This window comes from Monodelphis domestica, chromosome 5 (genome assembly GCF_027887165.1).
Source record: "Monodelphis domestica isolate mMonDom1 chromosome 5, mMonDom1.pri, whole genome shotgun sequence".
Lineage (NCBI taxonomy): Eukaryota > Metazoa > Chordata > Mammalia > Didelphimorphia > Didelphidae > Monodelphis > Monodelphis domestica.
In genome coordinates, this window is record NC_077231.1 from 14,706,068 (window position 1) to 14,732,098 (window position 26,031).

General features: G+C 36.5%; 1 protein-coding gene across 16 annotated transcripts in view; it reads left to right on the forward strand.

Moving 5' to 3' along the window:
- Positions 1-26,031, forward strand: part of PPFIBP1 (PPFIA binding protein 1) — a 238,084-nt gene that overhangs the window by 147,074 nt on the left and 64,979 nt on the right. For all 16 annotated transcript variants that reach the window (XM_001363771.4, XM_016425613.2, XM_056797652.1 and 13 more), the window contains 2 exons: positions 1,024-1,130; positions 4,164-4,369. In XM_001363771.4, coding sequence (XP_001363808.1) covers positions 1,067-1,130; positions 4,164-4,369 — 270 coding nt within the window. In that variant the 5' untranslated portion in view covers positions 1,024-1,066. The remainder of the gene's footprint in view (positions 1-1,023; positions 1,131-4,163; positions 4,370-26,031) is intronic.

Consider the following 26,031-nt stretch of genomic DNA (forward strand, 5'->3'; position numbering starts at 1 on the left):
AGAGAAACAAATCTTAGCTGCCTGTTTTTAAACTGCCCTAGAGCTACAAATGTTTTTTTACATTTTAAAATAAAGTTGTATTACATTTTAAAATGTAAAAACCCAGGTATTTGGCAGGATTTAGACCTAGAGCCAGGTCATAGTTTGTGATTCCCTGTCCTAAAACCTTAGAAAGGCTTAATAGTTCCGTATGTTACCAGAGTGGGACCACATCCACAGAAAGGAATTACCAACTTGATTGAAGTGCTGGACTCTAGGCTCAGATTCTGCTGAAGACTTTGACTATATGTGATCCTGAGGAAGTCATTTAACCTTTCCCAGCTTCAATTTCCTTATCTGAAAAATGAATCAATAATAGCATCTAAGAAGACTAGGGAGAAATTTTTATAATAAGATAATACCTGTAATGTACTTTCCTCACATTAAAGTACCATAAATTTCAACTATTAGGTGTAATAATAGTATTCTGTGGGTCTCCTCCTGAATCTGAGCATACTTTTAAAAATAATATATAGTCTCTGACAAAAATCTTTGAATGAATAAATGAGTAAATTCTTTAATAGGAATCAATCCTTCAGCATACAGGACTAATAATTGAAATCATAATTTGCCAAGTAAAAATTGATACTTAGTTCTGAGTGCAGTTAATAATTCTGTCATTAGATTGCTTGAGTCCCTCACTGGTCTATGACTAATGTTTCTAATGGGCAGCTAGATGGTGCAGTGGATAAAGTGCCATGCCTAGAGTCAGGAAGACCTGAGTTCAAATCTGACCTCAAATACTTACCAGTTGTGTGATCCTGGACAAGGCACTTCATCCTCTTTTCCTCCATTTCCATTTTGGGAAAAGGAGATGGCAAGCGATTCCAGCATCTTCCAAGAAAACTCCAAATGGGGTCACAAAGAGTCAGACACAACTAAAAATGACTGAACTACAATAACAATCTTTCTTACTGAGAATAAAGGGACCCTATAAACTCAAAAAAAAAAATAATTCTGTCATTGTTTCTTTTTTTTTTCCAGATCCAGGTTGTGACCTCACTCTTTCCCCCAGAGAAACTAGAAAATGATGAGTGATGCCAGCGACATGCTGGCAGCAGCTTTGGAGCAGATGGATGGAATCATAGCAGGTAAGATCAGTCTCCAACTTCTGAAATCCAAACTCAGTGCTTAAGTGTAGAGGGTTGGAAGAAGTTTTATTAATTTCTTTCTTGCTTCCAAATCCTATGGTTGATTGACCATTACAATGTGGTGGCCAATTGTGGGTACCACATTTTAAGAGGGATTTTGAAAAACCTGAAAAGGTTCTTAGAGGAGAGTGGTCACAAGGGAATGATCCTGAGATGCCATGCCATATAAGGACTAAAAGAAATGGGATGTTTGTTTTCTAGAAGAGAAGACTTAGAAAGAATAAGGGATGTGATAGTTGCCTATCATTTGAAGGACTGCCATATGGAAGAAGGATTAGATTTAGTCTGAATGGTTTTAGAATAATGATTGGTCTCAGAGTCCCTTTACACTAATTATTTTTACTTTAGAATAATTTTTAATAACCCTTACCTTCCATCTTAGAATCAGTGCTGTGTCAACAGACAAGGCAGAAGAGTTGTAAGAGCTAGGCAGTGGGGGTTAAATGACTTGCTCAGGATCACATAGCTAGGAAGTATCTAAGGCTAAATTTGAACACAAATAGTTCAAATAGTTTCTGCTGTTGAATCAGGGACCTGACATCTCAGTCCTTCTTTCTCATCTGTTTCCATCATCTCTGTGGTTCATCCTTATGGTCCCAAACAGTCTAATACCTTCCCCATATGTCAGCCTCTCAGATACTTGAATAAAGCTGTCAAGTACTCTTCTCCAGGTGAAGAGTGCTCACTTTCATAAAACAGTCCTCATTAAATAGACTCAAGACCCTTCGCCTTCTGCTTGAAGCCTTCTCAGCACAGCTTATCTGACAGTTTATCAGTGTTTTTCTAAAAATGTAGTGCCCCAACCAGACACGTTATGCCAGATTAAATTGGTCTGATAAAAGCAGAAAGGCAGCATGGTAAGGTGGAAAGAGTAATATATTTGTAGCCTATAGATATAAGTTCAGATCCCACCTCTGACACTTACTGCATTTGTGATATTAGGCAAGTCACTTAATCTCTTTTGGCCCAGTTAGCTCATTTGTAAAGTGAAGGAGTTAGATTAGATGACCTCAAAGGATCTTGTGATAGAATTGTGAAATTATGACCTCCATGGACTTGGAATTTGTGCCTCTTTTAAAGCAGCTCAAATTCACACTATTTTTTTTTTTGGCTGCTACATCACATTGAGGACTCATTGAGTTTGCAGACCATTAAAAACTCCAGGGTTTTCCCCCAACAGCAAAACAATTGTTGTTGAATCATGTCTCCTTGGTCTTGAGGTTGATTTTCTTATAGTAAAGAATAGACCTTTACACACTTATGTGTGTGTATGTGTGTATATTAAACACATATGTACACATAGATACACATAGATACGTGCACATGCAAAATATATTACTCTAGCCATTCAAGTTTCCTTTGGAACCTAATTCTGTTTTCCAGTGCATTAACTCTCCTTTTCAATTTTGGGGCAGTTGCAGATTTGATGTGCATGCCATCTCTGCCTTTATCTAAGGGATTAAAATGGTAAAACTATTATATAGCACTTTACCACTGTCCTGAAGATTTCTTGCTACTTTGACATTGCACCAATAATAATTTTAGTTTGGCTGTCCATTCTGAATCCATCTTATGTAATCCCTATTTATCCAACTTTTCCACAAGAAAAATATGAGAGGTTTTTTATCAAAAGCTTTGCTGAAATCTAGGCAAACCATATACAACATATTCCCTCCATCTGCTAGTTTAATAATCCTGTCAAAAAACAAACAGAGGAATGAGCAAATGTAATAGATGTTGCTACAAATAGCAATGCAATGATGATCAAGGACAATCCTGTGGAACTTTTGAAAAAGAATGTTATTCACATTTAGAGAAAGAACTGTGGGAGTAAAAACAAAGGGAAAAAACCCATGATTTATCACTTGGTTATGTGGGTATGTTTTGGGGTTGTGGTTTTAAAAAATTACTCTATTACAAATATGAATAATATGGAAATAGGTTTTGAGTAACTATAAGATAAACCAATGGAATTGCTTGTCAGCTCCAGGAGGTGGGAGGGAAGGAGGGAGGGAGAGAAGATGAATTATGGAACAATATTCTGAAAATAAATAAAATAATGTGGAAAAAAATAAACAGAAATCAGATCAATTTGGTATGGCTTGTTCTTTATCAAACTCTGTTGGGTCTTTGTAATTATTGCTTTCCTATTAAAAAAATCATCTCTTTATTGCTTGATATGGTCTAGAATTTGCCTAGTAATTGAAGTTAAATTCATTGTCCTCAATCTTATACATTCTTTTCTCTAACCTCTTTTAGTCTAGAGGGGATTTCATTTGGCCAACATTAACCAATCTCCCTTTGTTTGATATTGCTCTTGTTTTCCATGCTCTCTCAACTATTGTCAGTAGAATAGCATTCATATCTTGTCAATTTTTTTTAGGATCTGAGAATGGAATTCATGTGGGCCAGGTGATTTGAATTTATCAAGGGCAATTTAGGGTTAAATTCTCTTTGTTTCTATCTCCTTGTTTATCATAAATATCAGCTCAATGTTAGTCATTAAGTTAACTAGTTGGAATTTATTGGGATGTTGATTTTTATTTGATATAAAGAAAAATTTCCCAACAATTAATGTTTGTTGTGGTTATTGTGGAATGCATTCTCTTGATAGATAATAAATCCCCATTAGTGAAAGTATTCAAGTCAACACTAGATAACTACTTATTTTGTCTATGATAGGGGGAATCTGTATATTAGTTTGGGGTTAAACTAAATGAATTCTGAGATCTCTTCCAGCTCTGACATTTATGATTTCATTATGTTGTCAGGAATTTATTTGCTAAACTCTCTGTATAGGGGGATATGGTACCATGGTGATATTTACAGAATATGATTGCTTTAGCATATGAGTTTCTCAATGACTTCGATAAAATAGTTTCCCAGGAAGTCTATAAATATGACTTTTCCTTCAGCTTTGTAAGAGCTAGACTTATGTAAACGTTTTCATTGCTTTCATTTCACTTTTTCTAGGTTCTAAGGCCTTGGAATATTCTAATGGAATTTTTGATTGTCAATCTCCAACCTCCCCATTCATGGGAAGCTTGCGAGCCTTGCATCTTGTGGAAGATCTCCGTGGATTGTTAGAGATGATGGAAACAGATGAGAAAGAAGGATTGAGATGTCAGGTCCCTGATTCAACAGCAGAAACTCTGATTGAATGGCTTCAGAGTCAAATGGTAGAGTACTTATATTTAATTTGAATCCTTGTTTATATGAAATATAACTAAAATTGTACAGAACTAGGATTTTCCTCTTGACTATCAGAATTTTTTTAAAAACCTAAATTATTTCAATTTCCACACTAATAGTATATATTGCTGCTAGGTTCTTTTTATTCTGTGTTGCAATGATTTAAATGCCAGTTGGCTTTTGTTAAGTATTATGACTGTATTTTCCCTTCCCTTTTCATCATTATCTGTGAGCTGGAAACATTGAATTCATACTGTTGATGGTGAATGGTGCAGACATATAACCCTGATCCAGAGGTCCTTATTCTTTACTGAGCATTCAGGTCTTTGAATGAAACAATCACCTAACATATTCATGAGAGCCATTCATGTGCTATATAAAATATATACCAGCAGCCTGCCTAATATGAATATAAAGCCATTAATATGTATGGCTCAAAGAATTCTATAGTTTTGTGTGATACCAAAAACCCCACATTAATACATTTGACATTTTTACGTCATTAAAACACCTGCCATTTTTGAGCCCCAAGTTGTCTATTTGTCTGATTCCTCATAGATATCTACTATATGGTATTTTTACCACCAACTCAAACATGTTAAATTCAGTTAAGGAAACCTAGAATGATAACATAAAATTTTAGAATAGTTAAGCTCATTTTGATTTAAATTAATATTCCTTGTTCCTATTATTACTGATTGTATTACTTTGGGAAGTTTTAGCTAATCTGTTCCTCAATTTCATCATCAGTAAAGCAAGACTAATATTTTTTAGGCCCCACTAGTATGTGTTCTGGGCACGTATAAGCACTCTTAAAAGTACTTAGAACTTCTTAGAAGATCATATAAATTTCAGAAAATGGAATTTTAAAAATTGATATTTAAAGTATGTTTTAGATATTTTGTTATTTTCTGTTGTAACAATAAATGTTACTTTCGTAACATGTTGTTGTTTTTTACCTGAACAAGAATATTCTTTTTTTTTTTTTAATTTGGTCATTTCCAAACATTATTCATTGGAAACAAAGATCATTTTCTTTTCTTCCCTCCCCCCCCCCCCACCTCTCCCACAGCCGACACGCAATTCCACTGGGTATCACATGTGTTCTTGATTCAAACCCATTTCCATGTTGTTGGTATTTGCATTAGAGTGTTCATTTAGAGTCTCTCCTCAGTCATATCCCCTCCACCCCTGTAGTCAAACAGTTGCTTTTCGTCAGTGTTTTTACTCCCACAGTTTATCCTCTGCTTGTGGATAGTATTTTTTAGATCCCTGCAGATTGTTCAGGGACATTGCATTGAGACTAATGGAGAAGTCCATTACCTTCGATTGTACTACAATGTATCAGTCTCTGTGTACAATGTTTTCCTGGTTCTGCTCCTTTCGCTCTGCATCACTTCCTGGAGGTTGTTCCAATCTCCATGGAATTCCTCTACTTTATTATTCCTTTTAGCACAATAGTATTCCATCACCAACATATACCACAATTTCTTCAGCCATTCTCCAATTGAAGGGCATCCCCTCATTTTCCAATTTTTGGCCACCACAAAGAGCGCAGCTATGAATATTCTTGTACAAGTCTTTTTCCTTATTATCTCTTTGGGGTACAAGCCCAGTAGTGCTATGGCTGGATCAAAGGGCAGACAGTCTTTTATCTTTGGACATAGTTCCAAATTGCCCTCCAGAATGGTTGGATTAATTCACAACTCCACCAGCAATGAATTAGTGTCCCTACTTTGCCACATCCCCTCCAGCATTCACTACTTTCCTTTGCTGTCATGTTAGCCAATCTGCTAGGTGTGAGGTGATACCTCAGAGTTGTTTTGATTTGCATCTCTCTGATTATAAGAGATTTAGAGCACTTTTTCATGTGCTTATTAATAGGTTTGATTTCTTTGGCTGAGAACTGCCTGTTCATGTCCCTTGCCCATTTATCAATTGGAGAATGGCTTGGTTTTTTGTACAATTGATTTAGCTCTTTGTAAATTTGAGTAATTAAACCTTTGTCAGAGGTTTTTATGAAGATTGTTTCCCAATTTGTTGCTACCCTTCTGATTTTAGTTACATTGGTTTTGTTTGTACAAAAACTTTTTAATTTGATGTAGTCAAAATTATTTATTTTACATTTTGTGACTCTTTCTAAGTCTTGCTTGGTTTTAAAACCTTTCCCTTCCCAAAGGTCTAACAGGTATACTATTCTGTGTTCACCTAATTTATTTATAGTTTCCTTCTTTATGTTCAAGTCATTCACCCATTCTGAATTTATCTTGGTGTAGGGTGTGAGGTGTTGATCCAAACCTACTCTCTCCCACACTGTCTTCCAATTTTCCCAGCAGTTTTAATCAAATAATGGATTTTTGTCCCAAAAGCTGGGATCTTTGGGTTTTTCATAAACTGTCTTGCTGAGATCATTTATGCCCAGTCTATTCCACTGATCCTCCTTTCTGTCTCTTAGCCAGTACCAAATTGTTTTGATAACCACTGCTTTATAGTATAGTTTGAGATCTGGGACTGTAAGTCCTCCTTCCTTTGCATTTTTTTTCATGATTTCCCTGGATATCCTTGATCTTTTGTTCTTCCAAATGAACTTAGTAATGGTTTTTTCTAATTCAGTAAAGAAGTTTTTTGGTAGTTCAATGGGTTGGTAACATGTTGATATTATAATTTTAAAAAAATTTAAAGATAGCTACAAATAGTTATGGAAATATTATTTATTAAGCTTTTGGGGTGAGATCAGACTTGTGATTTAAATTCCTTCATGGAAAATCAATCTGTTGGTTGATGCACAACTCTTCTCTAACTTGTCTAGGGAAAATGAGAACCCAGAACCACACAGCTAAAATGACAGTGGTAAAACTTGAAACTACATCCTACTGATTCCGAGGTTACCTCTTCTCTACTATGTCATATCATAGCTTGGGCATACTGTTTAAGGTTATAAGTAGACATATAAAGGAATGTGAAATCTGTATTGGTTAAATTGTTGATTGGATCTGAAAATTGACTACTTTTCCTAAACCTTGTTCAAAAAATTGATTTTCTTCCAACATGTATATTTATATTTAAGGAGGTTTATTGGAAAGATAGGACAGGATGAGGACTGAGGTAAGAGGGATGAGGGGTGTCCCTAGTCTACAAGGAAGGGTTTGGGGAAGTGTCAGAGTTTTGCCACAACTGTGGCACAGAGACAGCTAGAGAGATGGAGGACAAGCATTTTTCTTCTTCCTTCACTCAGATAATCTCTGCTTGAGTAATTCAGGTCCAGACTCTGTCAAAACCCACAAAGGTCTCTCTGCCTAAGTCAGGAAAGCCAGCCTCTTTTGATCAGGAACCTAGAGAAGAGATTTCTCCCCTGGTCCGTCACCCCAGAGTCTCCGCCAAAAGATCTAGTTCCTCCCCTCTGACCAGGCTCCCAACTGCCTCCTCCTGGGAACATTCTGTTTGGAATCTTCACCTTGATTTTTGCAGATCAGGTCCTCAGCTTGGTCTACATGCCTGGCTTGTCCTGCAAATCCTCTCTTTCTTCATGCCTCTTCCACAATCCCCCCTTTTATTTTCCAAAAAATGCAACTTGCATTTTTCAATGATACTTACCTTTATTATAATTCTATCTATCTATTTTTCACCCTGTGCTATCTCAAATATTCTCTTACACCCCCCCCCCCATAACAATATCCTAACTTATCTTAGCTATTCTATCTACACAGATGCTAAGCTAAAAATGGGTTATAGGAAAATGGTTTAGGTAAGGGATTCACATGAACAGTTTTACAGAACAAATCATGTAACAATTTTCAAATCATCTCAACAATTCCACTAACATTAAGAATATGCAAATGTCCTATTTCCTAATGTTTATACAGTCACTAAGAAAAATTTCCTATCACTAACAAATGCTAACCTACAATCATAATGCAATCTAACTTCTATACTTCAGAACTTCTATGTCTCTACTTTCTTAAGACTTGAACAAATACACTAGGCTATCACTATTGTTAGTCATTAGAATATATTAATAAATTACTCTAATAAAGTTAGCTCCTTAGTCAATTAGTAATTTACATGTAGGAACATATAGGAACTATACAAATTGACATATGTACATCATTCTAGATTTCTGTGAAAACTCATGCAGAAAAGAAATATCTTTGCCTGTTTGAATTTACCACAGAAATACTTATAAGTGTGTCTTGTTGTCAAGCAATTATGCATGTTGTATACTTACCCATTCCATGAGATATCTTCCTAAAATGTATTCTATGTAGAGTGTGCATGTATATATGTGAGGTAACATGTATGACACATTCTTACATATCCACATGACCAAAAGTTCCAAAATTTCAAAGTTCCAAGTCCTTCCATGTCCACTCATGTTGCTTGTAGAAACTCTCTTCCTCTTAGGTCCTTCATCTGGTCAGCATGCCAATCTTCACCTTCCAGTCTTGATTGAAGACGTGTTCTTCAAATCAAGGTCCACTGGAAAAATCAGGAACCAGGAACACACGCACAAACCACGAACATGTATGCATGTGAGAGAGTACATTTCCATGGAAGTAAGTTGAAATCTTTGTAAATGTCAGAATTTATCAATCATGCTTTATGTCTGCAAGTAAGATTACATATGTTTTCTTCATGCATGGGGGGTAAGATTTGCATATGTACATCTTCATGCCTGCAGGTAAGGTGTACATATGTTTTTCATGGATGGGTGTGAGTATTATGCATAAGAATAGTGATTTCAAGTTGCTAATTCTTGTTGTTTCACCTTTCACTAGTAGATTCATTGAATGTTTACTATACTTAGTTCTTGGCAGAGACTTTGCATAGAAATATATCAAGGTTTTTTTCTAAGACTGCTAATGTTATTCTTTTGGCTGTAACACTGGCTGCATTTGCTCCAGGGGTGCTATCCCTTTATCATGTTAACATGTTAACAGCTCTCTTGTCTGTATCTGCTGGCAAGTAGTCATATGCTTTCCTGTGTTGTCAGTAGGGACTATTATTGCTTATCAGTTATTTTCCTAGGGCTACTCAATATTATGTGCGTGATGCAATTTCACATGTGAAACATAGAACCATGGATCTCTTTGATCAACCTTTATAGACGTTGGGGTTGTCATGACCGTTTTTGGTCCAATCCATCTTGGTTCTGTAGGAGATTCTCTATTAAAGTTCTTAACATATACCTTATCACCTGGTTTTAGCTTATGCAATGAAAAATCTATCCTTATTCTTTGCACCACCAAACCCAGTTTCCTTAGTTCTTCAATCCTATTCATGAAGAACACATTCCCCTCTTAACGTGGACAAGGTGGCTTTACTGTCCTACCATGCCAAAGTGACTGACCATATAGCATTTCAAAAGGTAATATATGCAGGTCAGTCCTAGGCCTGGTTCTAATGTTGAACAAAGCAAGAGGGAAAAGATCTGTCCATTTTAAATGTGTTTCTGAACAGTTTACCTATTTGTGTTTTTAATTCTTTGTTCATACGCTCAACTTGCCTGGAACTTTGGGGCTGATATACTGAATGGTAATTGCACTTAATCCCCAAGTTCTTGTAGATTTCTTGTAGAACCTGGGAATTGAAGTGTAACCCCTTTTCTGAATCTATGTTATCGGGAATGCCTTGTCTAGATATAATCTCCTTTAATAGAAATCTCACTACAATGGCAGTATCATTTTTCTTGGACAGACATGCTTCAACCCATCTAGTCAGTCTATCCACAATCACCAATGCATATTTGTATCCCTTGTCTTTAGGCATGTTGATATAATCAATTTTAATACACTGGAAAGGCATATAGCTGAGTGGTCTGTCTCCCAATGCTACACTCTTAAAATGTCCTTGATTATATCTCTTGCATGTCTCACATGCCTGACAAGTCCTAATGACAGCTGTTGTAATTCCTTGTGCTTTCCAATACCTTTGTATGGTATCCAGAATCCCTTGTACTCCGTAATGTCCCTTTGCATGAATTACGGTGCATAGATGTTGACAAAACTTTTTAGGGAGAATAGGTTTACCCCCTTGAGCAATCCAGACACTCTTGATTAGTTTAGCGCCTAGCTGCTCTTTCCATGACTTCTCTGTTGTAGGCTTCAGTGAGATTGTGCCTTTTGATCAGAGAGAAATTCAGCACACGGTGGGGACTGAACCTAGCAGCGTACTTTGATGTTATTTCTGCTCTGTCATTCCCTAGGGATATTCTGTCCTTTCCATGAGTGTGTGCCTTACAATGGATTATGGCCACCTCTTTAGGAAAGTCTACAGCACTTATGATACAATCTATGAGATTGCATTTGGTTTCCCAGCTGAAGTTTTATACTCTCATGATGACCAATTCACAGTGGAGAAAGCGTATTGTGAATCCAGAAAAATATTAGCTCTTTCCCCTATAGCTAGTTCTAGGACCATGAGCAGAGCTTTGAGCTTGGCTCCCTGGGCACTGACATGACTTGGCAATGATGCATGCCAAAGCATTTTGTCATTGTCAACAACCACGACCCCTGTGAATTTTCTCCCATCACAAACATAGGAGGACCCATCTGCGCATAACTCCATTTCTGGATCGATAAGAGGTGTATCTTTAAGGCATTCATTTGGCCTATGCATGAGTTATACTATTTGATCCCAATTATGCAATACTTTCCCACCCATTGGCAAATCAGGAATCGGACTTTCTGGGTTCAATGGTGCACATCTATGAATTGTGATGTCATTGCCTAACAAAATGACTTCATACTGAGATATTCTTGCAACGGTGAATGAATGCATATTCTGTGACCATAACAGTTTTTCAATTTTGTGTGCAGAATACACATGCAATTTGCATCCCAGTACTATACCATAGGACTTCTTGACCATTAGAGCTGTAGCTACTACGCTCCTGAGGCAATGTACCATTCCTTGTGCAACTGTGTCAAGAATAGAACTGTAAAATGCAATATCCCTCAGATTTAACCCAAAATACTGTGCCAACATTCCAGAAGTGATGCCTTTTGCTTCACGGATGTACAAGTGGAATTCTTTCTTATAATCAGGTATTCCCAAAGCTGGAGCTGATAGAATAGCTCTTTTCAACTGTGACAAAGCATGTAAATGTTCCTTATTCAATTGCAGTGGTTCTTTAATGTCTTTCTTTGTCAAATCAGTTAAGCACTTGGAAATATGAGAATACCCCACTATGTACTGCCTCAATAAACCAGCAACCCCTAGAAAAGCTATAAGTTCTTTCTAAGTTCTAGGGATGCCTAGCTTCTGTATGTCTGCTCTCCTTTTATTAGAGATCTTCATGGTGCTCCCTTCCAGGACAAATCCTAAATATTCCACTGTTGGAAGGACCCACTGAATCTTCTTTTTAGAAACTTTATGTCCTGTCTTATAAAGTTCTATCAGTAATTTCTTTGAATCTTCTAAACATGTCTTAGGGTCAGGAGATGGTAGCAGCAAATCATCCATGTAGTGTGTCAATCTGCTATGTTTGAAAGTTATGGTAGCTAGATCTCTTTGCAACAGTTGACAAAGTATTGACTTATACTCACAATATCCTTGCACTAATCTTGTCCCCACTGGAAAGAAAAAATATTTTGAGAATCAGGATGCAATGGTATAGTAAAGTAAGCATTGCTTAGGTCCAGCACTGTGTACCACCTAGCTTCCGCGGGTATCTGAGTTATGATATCATTTGGAGATGGCGTTACAGTGTATCTTTTCCTTATAAAATTATTCACAGCCCTCAAATCCATCACAGATGGCAGGAGTGCCATCTTCATTTACCTTATTCTTTTTAATAACTAAAATTGGACTATTTTATTCAGATACCATAGGTCTCAAAGTAAAGATTAAAGTTTTGGGGAACCTGAGGCAGGTAGAAATTAGTTTCTCTCTGCAAGGAGTATTATAATTTTATGAGGTTTATTAAAGGTTGAGAATAAGAAAGCACATGCCTAGGCCAGAGAGGCCTAGACAAGATAACCTCACATCATGAAAGAGATGCGTCTGCTCCAAAACGGAAGTCCAAAAGAGGCCCGAGCCTATTCACAAACAGGTTTAAATACCCCATCTCGCTCTTGGCCCAGGTGAGAATTCAGTGAGATTAGAGGGCATTCTGGGGAAGTGGAGCAAGGATTTCTGGGGATTGAAGTCCTGGATTTGAGTCTATTTTTACATTCTCCATTTGATTCTCTGGGGAGGACTTCCCCAAAGGATCATAAAAACATAATCAATTTTAAAGATTACAATAATTTGAGGATAAGAGAAAAAACCCAATAACTGCTGGACGCATTGACAAAAAGCCAGTTAGGGGGCTTTGGCATGAAAGTACACATACAAATAAATGTTCAATCAACCACACCCAAAGTTCATTTTTGTGCAGCTTGTGGTCTGGTGGCTTCTTCATGGTGTCTTCTCTAACAGTACAGTTTCTGGATTCAGAGAGGTAGCATCTTAATTTACCTAAAATTCTTCTAAAAGGAAATGAAAACTTTGTAATTTAAATAATAATATTTTTTACATTCCCCCATTAAGAGGGTGATTGAAAAATCACTTAGGGATGCATGGCTGAGGTATGAGGTATATGAATCAATTGGTAAGAGAAATTAAAAAGATATCAGAAAAATCCAAATAAAAAAAGAAAAATTTCTGGATGAAAATATAGACTATCAAAGTCTTATGTGTAAAAATTCCAAGTAAAAAGAAAACTAAATCTATAACAGGTCCTTGAATCAGGGCCCAATTAAAATGATCTAAGCAATGTTGCATTTACCCAGTCAGTAGCCAGGACTATAGAAAGGTACCACACTATGAAAGGCAGAAAAGGGGACCAGATTATTGGAGCCAAGGTTTCGAGGATACTCGTCTGCGAGTATTTTCAGAGTGAGTGTGTACACAAGGAAAGCCTATGTCTAGCAACGATAAACACAGTAACCTCTAGTCTTCACACTAGGTTCAAGACCTTTGTATTGGCCTAGAAGTGCATCAATCCATCCTGGATTAGCTTTTCTTTGGCTCTGTGAAATGGCTCTTTTGTGTATATCTTGTCCTGGAATCAGACAGAATCATTAAGCAAAGTCCCATAATTTTTAAAAAAATAATTAGTGGCATCATTTTTATAGTCTAGCTTTTTAGGACATGCATTAGCAAATGTATCTTAAACTTATAGTACTGAAAAATAAAAAAGTTAAAGAAATCTTAATGCTGGTGACATGTCCTTCAAATATAAAAAAGAAAGAAAAAATAAAAAAACTGAAAAAGTATATTGCACATGCAAGAAAAATATAATAAGAGCTTTAAATAAATAAAAAGAGCTTTAAAAATAAAAATGTAGCTTATAATCATTGACACTCTGTGTCAGCTAAGAAAATGTAGTTACCAAAATCTCCAAAATTCTCAATAGCCCAATTAATTACAATAGCAAACAAACACACTATCCTATTTCACATAAGTTGCTGTATGGCATTTAAAAGCCTATGAATTGATGGATATTTGTCACAAGTTTTTTACAAACGTAGCAATCTTTCAACCTTGGTATTTAAACAGATTTTTAAACAAAGTAAAACTCATGTTGGCTTAAGAACATAATCAAGAAATTTATTTATCATTCTGGTGGAAGTAAAATAGTGAGCTGAAGAGTATAAATGAAAGGTGCTCCTTTTTTGGAGGCTTTTTTAGGAGTACAAATGCCCTGAGATTAACTGCCCCAACTTCCATTCACATATTTAGAAATGCAGGAAGGTTGGGGGTTATAAAATGTATTTCACTTCAGCTAGAATTGGCCTTACACTTCATGTTAGGGGCAGGCAAAAATAACCAGAGATTATTTTAAAAAATTACAAAAATCATATTTAAAAAACCCTTAAATTCAGTTGAGATATTTAGCACATTAAATTTTCCAAAGGTTGTTATAGCAATTGTAACCAGTTCTGAAGTCCATCTATCCTCTATGTGGCAATTTACAAAGGCAAAAATTTGAAAGGCTGTTTTTTCATATATGGGCTTATTCAATAATATTTGTTTCAATAGTTATAGGGGAAAAGCAACAGAATATAACAGTAGTCAAAACTCAGTACATTAAATGAACAGTATAACAGAATAATATTGAATCCAGTAATATATGAACTTAAAATCACAAAGTTATATCTTAAACAAAACAATCAGGAAAATGCAATAGAAATACAGATTTTTTTTTTATAAACCATTGGAGTCTGAAATGCCTTAAAATATATAACCTCCAGTCTTTAAAGTTCCTTAGCGATGTGTGTGTGTGTGTGTTTTTTTTAAATTAATTATGCATTTAAATGTCTATTGTCCGAAGGCAAAGTGGTAAGGGCTAAGCAATGGGGGTTAAGGGACCCATCCAGGGCCCCACAGCTCGGGAGTATCTGAGGCCAGTGTTTAACCCAGGACCGCATGTCTTTAGGCCTGGCTCTCAGTTCGCTGAGCCACCCATTTGCCCCATTAAAGTTGAATCTTTGGGCTGAATCTTTCTTCTGGCACACAGGTGAAATCAATGAAATTACCAGAACAGTCAAAAGGCATCCTTTTAAATAGACCATTGCTTTTAAGTTCCTGTTTGGAAAAGTCTGTTTCTTCTCCTCTCCCTTTTCTCTCTCTCCTCCTATGATCCGCCCACGTGGTCAATACCCCTTAGCACAAGGGAAAATTATCTGTTCTCCTTTCCCTCTTGTCTCTCCCCTCCGCCCATGTGGCCAATACCCCCATTTTTTTAGAGGGCATTTTGGGGAAGTGGAGCAAGGATTTCTGGGGATTGAAGTCCTGGATTCGAGTTTATTTTTACACAATATACTTTGCTCAAGCAAACTATTTATGATAGGTGTTATCCCTTCTCTTGCTTCTCTACTCAATTTGTATTGTGGTATCTTAGGTGGTATTCCTTCCCTGACCTCAATCCCAACAGGAGTAATCGATTTAATCTAATCCACATCATTTTGATGTTTTGCAAACACCCCCTGTGGTATATCTGTGGGTATGTCATACATAGAAGTCACAACTTGAATCTTTTCAGATTCTTCCTCAAGTTGTTCAATTCTTGGGTAGATGGAAATAAATTTCCCCAGATTTTTTACATTGTAGCGTTGCCTGTATCTTGCACAAAATAATCTCATCCTAAAAGGTTGTCTGGGTACAATGGAATCAACAAGAAGGTATGATCTTTGGTGAGAGGACCCAATTTAACCATAGTGTTTTTGAGCTCAGGAACCTGTTGAATCTGTCCCATTACTCCAGGTATAGAAGCCATACCCCTTATGTCGGTGTCCCCTGGGCATGTCTTTAGGACAGATTTTGAAGCACCAGTATCTTAGAGAGCTTTGTAGTTTTTCTTTCCCACCTTAATCCATACATATCGTTCTGACCTGTGTGTAGCTAAAGAGTTTATTGCCACCGAATTAGTACTCATGTCTTTGCTACCCTCTGCCAGTTGCATATTGTAAAAATGGAGATTTGTACCCCAGACTTCAATCCCCAGAAGTCCTTGGTACTTCCCAGAATTCCCTATAATCTCACCTGAGTTTTCACCTGGGCGAGATCACAATTTTAGTATTTAATGGCCTCTCTGCCTCCCAAGAGTCTCTTCCTCTACTCGGACATTGCAAGATGTAGTGAGTAAACTGTGAATGGGATAATCAGCCCTAAGCACATGGTTTATTATTTTGTATCCTTGATTTCTAATAATCTTTAATAAACCTCATAAAATATAATACTTTTATTACTTTAGAAACTAATAGAATTTTTACAGTTATGGCAACCACTAGATTGGATGAGAACTTCTCAAAAAAATTTTTTTAAAGATAGCCTAGATAATGTTTCTTAAGTCACGTTCCTCCTGCCATGGCTTTTCAGCAAAGCTGATTCTTGAGCTCAAATCTCGATTTGATCTTGACCAATATCGCTCACCTGGTCCCGGCCCTCAGCAACTCTGGCCTCCAACCCAGATAGCTCATCACCTCTGGCCTAGCCCCAGGACCCAGCCTGCTGGTAGCTGTCCCAGTTTCTTCAGGACTCACAAACACCAACTGGTAAAAATGGGGGTTTTCTTCCTTAGGCTACAGGGACCACAGTGGGCGACAATGAGGGAAAGGAAGAGACTTTTCCAAACAAGAAGTTGATTACAAGCATGGTGTATTTCACAGGATATCTTTTGAGTGCACTGATTCTGTTACTTATTTCACCTGAGATTTAGGGGAAAAATTCATCTCCCTGCAACTCTTTGGCCCAATTTGAGATTCCAAAAACCCACCCTCACTATTGTGAGGCAGCTCAGTGGCTCAGTGGATTGAGAGCCAGGCCTAGAGACAGGAGGCCCTTGGCTCTAATCTGGCCTTGGACACTTCCTGGTTGTGTGACCCTGGGCAAGTCACTTGAACCCCATTGCCACCCTTTACCAACCTTCTGCCTTCTGACAATAGTCATCTAAATGGATGAAAACAAAACAAAACAAAACAAAAAAAGAACTTTAAAGAGACTGGAGGTTATATTTTTAAGACTTTTCAGACTCCAATGTTTTATAAAAATCCTGTATTTTATTTCATTTTGCTGATTGTTTTGTTTAAGAATTAATTTTGTTGGTTTTAAGTTCATTTATTAATGCATTCAATACTATTGTGTTACACTGAATTGTTTTAATGTACTGGGTTTTAACTACTGTTATATTCTGTTGCTTTTCCCCTATAATTATACTGAACAAATATTATTGAATAAGCCTATATAAAAATATTTTTAAAATAGCCCTTTTTCTGTTTTGAATTTGTAAATTGTCACCTAAAGGATGGATAGACTTCATCAGAACTGGTTACAATTGTATAACAACCTTTGGAAAATTTAATGAGCTAAATATCTTAAATTGATTTTTAAAGGTCCTTTAGACATGATTTTTAGATTTTTTTTTAACAATCTCTGGTCATTTTGCCTGCCCCTAACAGGAGGTAAGGTCCATTTTAGTAACTGAAGTGAAATACAATTATAATCCCCACCATCCACATTTATAAAAATGTAAACAGATGGGTCATCACAGTCTCATACCAAAGGAGCTGGGAAGTTAATCCCAGGGCATTGTACCCCTTTGGATGACACCCCAAAGAGGAGCATCTCTCATTTATAACTCTTTACCTCACTTTACACAACATCAACAGTACAGAGGTTTGGGTTTTTCCTAGACTCCTCTGCCATATTTTTTAATGATATCTAGATTTCTTGATGATGATCTAGACCCAAATAAGTTTTACTTTCTTTAAAAATGTTTGCCAAGGTTGAAACATTGCTACACCCGAAAAACTTGTGACAAGTATTCATTTTCCTTGAAATTTGATAGTGGGTTTGTTTGCTATTGTAATTAATTGGGCTATTGAGAATTTTGGGGATATTGATACCTACATATTTGTACTATTGTTCTTTATAAAAAATCTGTTACCTTGTGAAATTCATTTGCTTGTAGTCACAGTGGATCATGGCCAGGTATAAAGAGGAAATGGATCTCATTTTTGGTGAGAAAGACTTGTATTCTATATTTTCTTAGCTGATACAGTATGTCAATTATTATAAACTATATTTTTGAATTTTAAAACTCTTTTATTATTATATTTTTCTTGCATGTTCAATATACTATTTCAGTTTTTTATTTTTCTCTCCCTTTTTATATTTGAAGCACATGTCACCAGTATTAAGATTTTCTTTAACTTTTTTATTTTGTGGTAATATCAGTTTAAAATACATTTGCTATAATGTCAATGCATGCCCCAAAAGCTTGAGACTATAAAAATGATGCCACTAATTGTTTAAACAAAATTATGGGACTTTGCTTAATGATTCTGTCTGATTCCAGGACAGGATATATAAAATTCATTGGCACAGGGCCAATGAAGCACAAAGCTAAACCTGATTTGTGCCACAAAAGAGCACACAGGATATAGTAGTGTGAAGACTCAAGGTTGCGATGCTTAACATACGTTAAGACATAGGCCTTCCTTGTTTCCACACTCACTCTGAAAACACTTATAGAGGGGTATTCCAAACTTGGCTCCTACCTGGCTCCTATAATCTAGTCCCTTTTCTGTCTTTCATAGTGTAGCAAACTTTCTATAGTCCTGGCTACTAATTGGGTAAATGCATCAGTGCTTAAATCACTTTAATTAGTCCCTGATTCAAGGACCTGTTATAGATTTATTTTTCCTTTACTTGGAATTTTTACACATAAGACTTTGATAGTCAATATTTTATCCAGAAATTATCTTTTTTATTTGGTTTTTAAATGTTTTTTTATTTCTCTTGCCAGTTGATTCATATACCTCATAACTCAGCCATGCATCCCTAAATGATCCCTGTGTTTTTCAATTACCCTCTTTGGGGCGGGGGGTATGTAAAAATGTAAAATTTATTGTTATTTTAAATTGCAAAGTTTAAATTCCTGAGAGAGAAATTTTAGGGTAAGAAACCTGCTACCTCACTGAATCCAGAAATTAGATTGTTTGGAGAAGACACCATGAAGATGCCTCCACAGACCACAAGCTGTGCACAAGAAGATCAAGAATGAACTTTGTGTGTGGTTGATTGAACATTTATTTGTATGTATACTCTTATGCCAAAAGGGACTGCCCCCTAACTGGCTTTTTGTCAATGTGCCTAGCAATCATTGGTTTTGTTTTCTTTTCCTTTTACCCTCAAATTATTGCAATCTTTAAGTTGATTATGTTTCCATAATCCTTTTGGGGAAACTGGTTTCCCAATATGATCACAGCGGGGTATGTAAAAATGCAGATTTGAACCCCAGACTTCAATCCCCAGAAGTCCTTGGTACTTCCCAGAATTCCCTATAATCTCACCTGAGTCTCCACCTGGGTGAGATCACAATTTAGTATTTAATGGGCTCTCTGCCTCCCAAGAGCCTCTTCCTCTACTCAGACATTGCAAGATGCAGTGAGTGAGTAAACTGTGAATGATCTAATCAGCCCATGGTACATAGTTTATTATTTTGTATCCTTGATTTCTAATAATCTTTAATAAACCTCATAAAATACAATACTTTTATTACTAGAAACTAATTTAATTTTTACAATATGTTACCCAGTTAACTCTTCTTGATTTGATCCATTCCCAATGAAGTCTACATTAGAGATTGTATTCTCAACTACAATGGAACATGAACCTAAATCATATCTGTTGCTTTGACTAGATAACCCTTTGCCCCTTAGAATGTTGGATCCAAGCCTGTCTTTTGAATCCATGGTAGTTTTTCCAGTTGGTAAGAATTCCATTCCATCCTGCTTTTCAAATGTAACTGTAATGTCACCTCCAATACTTGGAATATGATTATTGTGTTCAAAAGTAATGTCAACTCCATTTTCAGTTAATTTTTCCTCATCTATATTACCCATTGCTGGATGGAATGTTTCAGCTTCTGGATTCAAATCAGATGTCATTTCTAAGGGTACCTTTGCCATATAGCCATTTACTGAGTTAACTAAGTTTGGTGGGATGTCATGATACAAATCTGTGAATGGTTTTACATTTATATTTTCTCCTTTAGCAACAGTAACCTTTTGGGAATTGAAAATATGAATCTATATATCAGTCACAAACCTTTGCTGGAGTTCTTGTGACTTATTCTTTCTTTTTCTTTTTGAATAATTCTATCCCATTATCCACTCTACACTGGGAAAAGTTCTCTTAATAGATATTTGATTTCCTTTACAGACTTTTCCTGTTCAGTTACTGTACAACTCATTTCAAAGTCTTTCATCTCCTTTACTATTTGAGATGTTATTTCCTTAATTCCAGCTTCAGTTTCTTTAATCTGTCTCTTCCTTTTTCTTACTTTATTACAATGGCTATCACTCACAGATTCACTTCTTTGCACAGAATTTTCACCATTCCCCAATTTTTGTCTTATTATTTTTAACTGAAGCCTCATTCTCAATATTTCTTCTATCTCCATTTGTCACACTATATATCTTATGGGCCTGGCTTCATAACTCTTTCCTAACCATATCAGAGTATTTAGGCTCAGCTCCAGAGTTTATTGCCTTTTGCATCTTTTGCAAATCATCAGCTTGCTTTGAGGACTTTAAGTTGCAGTGTGAACAAGTGGACTTCTTGTACCTAGTTTGTGCATTTTTTGTGTTCTTATTATTAATCTCATGTTTCTTCTTTAAAAAACAATTTCTAATCAAATGACCTTTCCTGCGACAAAATAAACATTCCCTAGTCGCTCTCTGCATTGTCTGTCCTTGTAACTAGGTTTCTTGTAATTATTTGTTGTGTAAGTCTTCACCATGTTCAGTCTTTTGATTTCATCAATCTCCTTTTGTTTTAAATTTTTCTCTGTTAGTTCTAACTCGTCTTTTAAGTCCTGAACTTGTTTACTTTGTTCTGAATTATTTTCATGTAGGTAATTTGCTGAGTCTCTCAATTCAGTCAGAGAAACTGAGTCATATTTGGGGAAATAGTGTCTGAAAAATGTTTTCAAATTAGGTGAGCAACCCCTTAGAAATTGCCTATGGACATGGCTAGACGATTCCTCGCTCTCAGCTTCTAGACCTAAGATGGAGTCTGCCCTCTCTGACAGATGGTCTGTATACATGGCAGGATGTTCTCCTTTATCCTACCTGATATTGTCAAACTTAGCCATGAATTAGGTTTTGAACAGAATAGTTTTATGGCCTGTAGCAATTCCTCCCTACATCTTCTAAGGTAGGACATGCAGGTGGGATTAGCAAAGTCCATATCTGCCCTTTGCTCTACAGTTGCTCTACAGCAAGATAGTTAAATTGCTATCAGATCTCATCTTCTCCAGGAATTGCTTCTGTTCATGGGGGCTGAACAGTTCAGACAATAGGAACTCTACATTTGACAATAGGAACTCAACATCTTTGAAATCCAGATCAAAGATCCTGAATGCTCGTTTCAACTCCTTTTGTGATTTGAAGGGATTTTCTATAAATGTTGGGAAACAGCTCTTTATGGATTCAAGTTCCTGAGTGGAGAATTGTCTATGGGCTTTTTTGAGTGTAGCACACCAGCATTACTAGTTAGCTTTCAAAGGACAGATTTTCTCAGGTTCACCAGTAGCCAGTTCTCATTATTATCACCATCATTTTCTTGAGGTACATTCCCTGTTTGCCCATTGTCCTTTCCCACAACCAGATATAGCCCTTTTTCCTTAATCAATTGTTCAAAAACAGCCTTAATCGTGCCTTCTAGGTTGGTATCAACAGCCATAATCTTCTCTGCCTTAAGGGGAACCACAAATCTAAAGATCTTTTTAAGTTGGGTTAGAGTTTGAAGGACAGCCACAAAGAGTACATACACTTGACCTTGGACCTGCCAGAGTACCAGTTCATTTTGGAATGGCAACTGCAAAACAGACATTGTTATGTTGCCAACATAATCCATAGTTTCCACTATCATATGGGTTATCCTGCTTTACAAAATGTGATAGACCCAAAAGCAGGTGATGGCAGCAATGATCACCACTTCAAAAACAACTTGTCTGAACATTGTGTCTTTCTTATTCTACTCTGCTTGAAAACGAATCGTGGGGTTCAGTCAGACTTGAAGCGCCAATTGTAATAAAAGAGATAATCTGTGTGGAACTATTCCTGGTTGTGGTAACTGGAATATACTCTGGCTTGACTGGAGAGCTACTAAGGGGAACCTTCAGGGATGCTTATTTGTTGTAGTGATAGAAGTATTTCTGAGATAGATGGAGAGATGCTGCTAACAAAAATTGCTAATTCTTAGTTCTTTTAAATTTTTTTTGCCCCCTTTTCTAAAAAAGGATCTCTCTTATTCTCTTCATTATCCATCTCCTCTAGAGCCTTGTACTCTGAATCATGATTCCTAAAATCATCTGATCTCTTTTTTCTGTATTCTTCACTTCCCACATGAGCACCCCCAACCCCAGCCCAATACTTCCCCTTTTATTTCCCCCACTACTTTATAGGCTCTTCTCTTTCTCAGACCACAGAGGTCACCTTTCCCTCATTGCTAGCTCTTCATTTGACCTAGTATTTAATACATTCCCTTCTCCTCCTGTTCCTCTCCCCCTCCCTTTCATGTACCCTCTGGTATTGTAATATCCTACAAAAGAAGCATTTAGCTGGAGAGGCAGGGCATCACCAGGCACTATCCATAATGCCCTGTCTTTACTTTTACCTGTACCATATTTCCACACTCACTCCTGTCTCCTTATGTACACTTGGAAAGAAGTTTCTGTTTTCATTTTGTGGTTGTTGCTGCTTTGCATGCTACATTCATTCACTTCTGTATTTCTTCTCCCCCTGAATTACCCCTTGATTCTTCAAACTTTTCTGTGTAATTGTGAATATCATAATAAAATTGGTTTCTTCTTTCGTTTTAAAAGGCACCTATATTTCATGGCTGAATGCTTTAAATGTTATAAAATTAAGAATTCTAATTAGTTTCCCTTTATAAGAGGGAAACTCAAAAAGCTTCTCTTGTCCTATCAGTGAATATGCAGGAATCCCCTTTGAGTCATTGATAGTCTAGAGCCACTAGAATAAATTTTGAGGGTAATGAATGGTTCATACAGGCCATACAGTCACTCTATGCACTCTATAGTAAGACTATTAGTCTTGTCTTTGTTGTGTATTGTTCTTAGGACCAACAATGTCTTCTTTCTCCAATCAATATGCCACATTCTTTTCTTTGGGGAAAAAAAAACCCTCAGTCTTATCTGGCCTTTAAAGCTAGAATAAACACTTTTGGCCATAGATCTGTATTTGTCTTTGGTTTTTACCAGCCAAAGGAGGCATACAAGTGTTTATTTGTATAGGTCATGATAAAGAATCTCTTTCTTCCTTTGACATTCTAAAAAAAAATAATAATTTCTTTCTTTAAGATATAAGAAACAAGATTTAAAAATTTCTCTGCTAACTCCATTTGGATAAGTTGGTTGCAAGCCAGTTGGGTTGTTTTTTAGATAGAGAAAAGATGAAAGCTATTTTAAAATGTTCATGTTTGAGTGTTTTGTGGAGTTTGATTTATTTCCCTTGATATATGCTCATTTATTTGAGAACTAACCATCTTGAAAGAAATCATATTAATTACTTGAATTTTCTTCCTATCTTAAAAAATATTGATGCTTTTCAGTCATTCAGTTATGTCTGACTTTTTATGCCAGGCTCTTTTCTATTCCTTTTTATCCACTACCATTTCCAAAAAAAAAAAAGTCTGTCCAAACTCATAGGACCTTGCTTCCATGACACTGTCTATATGCCTCATCTTTTGTCATCCCCTCTTCCGTTGCATTCAACATTTCCCAACATCAGGGTCTTTCCTAATGTGACCTGTCTTCTAATTATGGATTCATATTATATGATTATATAATTTATATTACATAAGCTTCAGCTTCATTATTTTACTTTCCAATTAGTAGTCTGAGTTAATTTCTTTAAGTATTGGATGATTTGGTCTCCTTGCTGTCCGAGGAACTCTTAAAAGTCTTCTCTAGGGCCACTATTTGAAAGCATTGATTCTGCTGGGCTCAGCTTTTCTTATAGTCCAATTCTCACAATCATGCATTGCTACTAGTAAAAGCTTTGACTATGGAACTCTGCAAGTAAGATGATGTTTCTGCTGTCCAGATTTGTCACACAAGAAGCAAGCATCTTTTTATTTCATGGCTGCAGTCCCCACCTGCAGGGATCTCTGAGGCCAAGAAATTCAAAATCTAACATTCCTTCTCTCTTTTTGCTAGGAAGTGATGGGACCAGTTGTCAGAATCTTTCTTTTGGTTTTGGTTTGTTTTGATGTTCAGCTTCAAGCCAGCTTTTATACTCTCTTCTTTACTCTTATCAAGAGGCATCTTATTTCATCTGCATATCTGAGATTGTAGCTATTTCTCCCAGTGGCCTTAATTCTGGCTTTTGATTTGTCCAGCCTAGTATTTTGTATTATGTACTCTGCATTTAAGTTAAATAAATAAGGAGCCTTGCTATAAACCATTTCCTTAGTCACTCAGTTGTTCCATGTTTGGTTCTGACTCTTGCTTCTTGGTCCACATACAGATTCCTCAGAAGAGGATCTAGTATACCTTTCACTTTGAGGACTTGCCACTTTTTGTTATGAGCTACACAGTCAAAGACTTAAGGATTGTCAATGAAGCAGAAGTAGATTTTTTTCCTGAAACTCCCTTGCTTTCTCCACAATCCAGCAAAATTGGCAATTTGGTCTCTCATTCTTCTGCCTCCAACAAGCTTCTGGCAATTCTCATTTCACATATTGCTGAAGCCTAACTTCCTGATCTTTTTTAAAATCCTTACCTTCTGTCTTAGATTTGATAGTGAGTATTGGTTCCAAGACAGAAAAGCTATGAGGGTAGGCAAATGGGGTTAAGTGACTTCCCTAGGGTCACATAACTAGGAAGTGTCTGAGACCAGATTTGAACCCAGGACCTCCCATCTCCAGACCTGACTGAGCCACTTAGCTGCCCCAGCTTGCAGAATCTTTAACAGAACCTTCCTGACATGTGAAATGAGTATTGTTTGATCTTTTGAAGCTTCTTGGCATTACTGTTCTTTAGGATTGGGGTGCAAACTGATCTTTTCTAATCTAGTAGCCACTGTTGAGGTTTTTTAATTTGCTGGCATATTGAGTGAAGCACTTTAACAGTATCATCTTTCAGGATTTTTTTGCTGTTCCATACCAGATTAAAAGTGCCTATTATATGTCAGATAATATGCTAAGTATTCACAGGATATAAAAAAAGGCCAAAGACAGCCCTACTCTTAAGGAGCTTATAGGAGGAGACAATAATCAAACAAGCTATATAGAGGATTTGTAGAAAAAATCAACAGAAGAAAGACACTAAAACCAAGAGGGGTTGAGAAAGTCTTTCTGTAGAGGGTGGGATTTCAGAAGCCAGGAGGGGGAAAGGGGGAAGGAAAGCATTCCAGATATTAAAGATGGCTATACAAAATACCCTGAGGAAGTATCAAAGGAATAGCAACTGGTTCATTGAGCAGGCTCATTGGTGAACCAGTCTGGCTCAATAAGCTGATAAGCTAATCACCAGAAGACTGGCCCTCAAATGATGAATGGTTTCAGTCAATGACCATTAAAGGCTATTTATTAAGATACTGAAATCTGCATTGGTGAGGACTAATACCATGAAGTGGTCCAATATGTAAGAACTCAATAGTAGCAAATGCATCTTTTGGGGACAATGGCAAAGTAGAGAGATACCATCTAGAGTCTTGTACGGTGGGGACTTCCTATATCCTGAGATTGTAATTAAACTAGAATCCTGTCATTGTGATAACAGTTAATCCCAAGAGTCAAAGAAATATTGTCACGGGGTTGTAGACTGGCCCTACTCAAGATAGTCAAAAGGACTGTGAATTGCTCATGACTTGCCTATGTTAACTTACAGCAAGAAGGCAAGATATTTCAAAATAAGTTGGAAATATTTGTTCTCCACCTGCAGAAAATACACCAGTACAAATTGCATTGATCACTAATGTGGACTGATGTTCACATTAAATGGGCTAATGATGGATGCTTATATTATGCATTAGCACAATATCATAAAACTGGAAATAGATCTTATGATGTTATATACATGAGTTATATACAAGAGTAATACCAATATAATGGCAAATCTAAGATATTAATC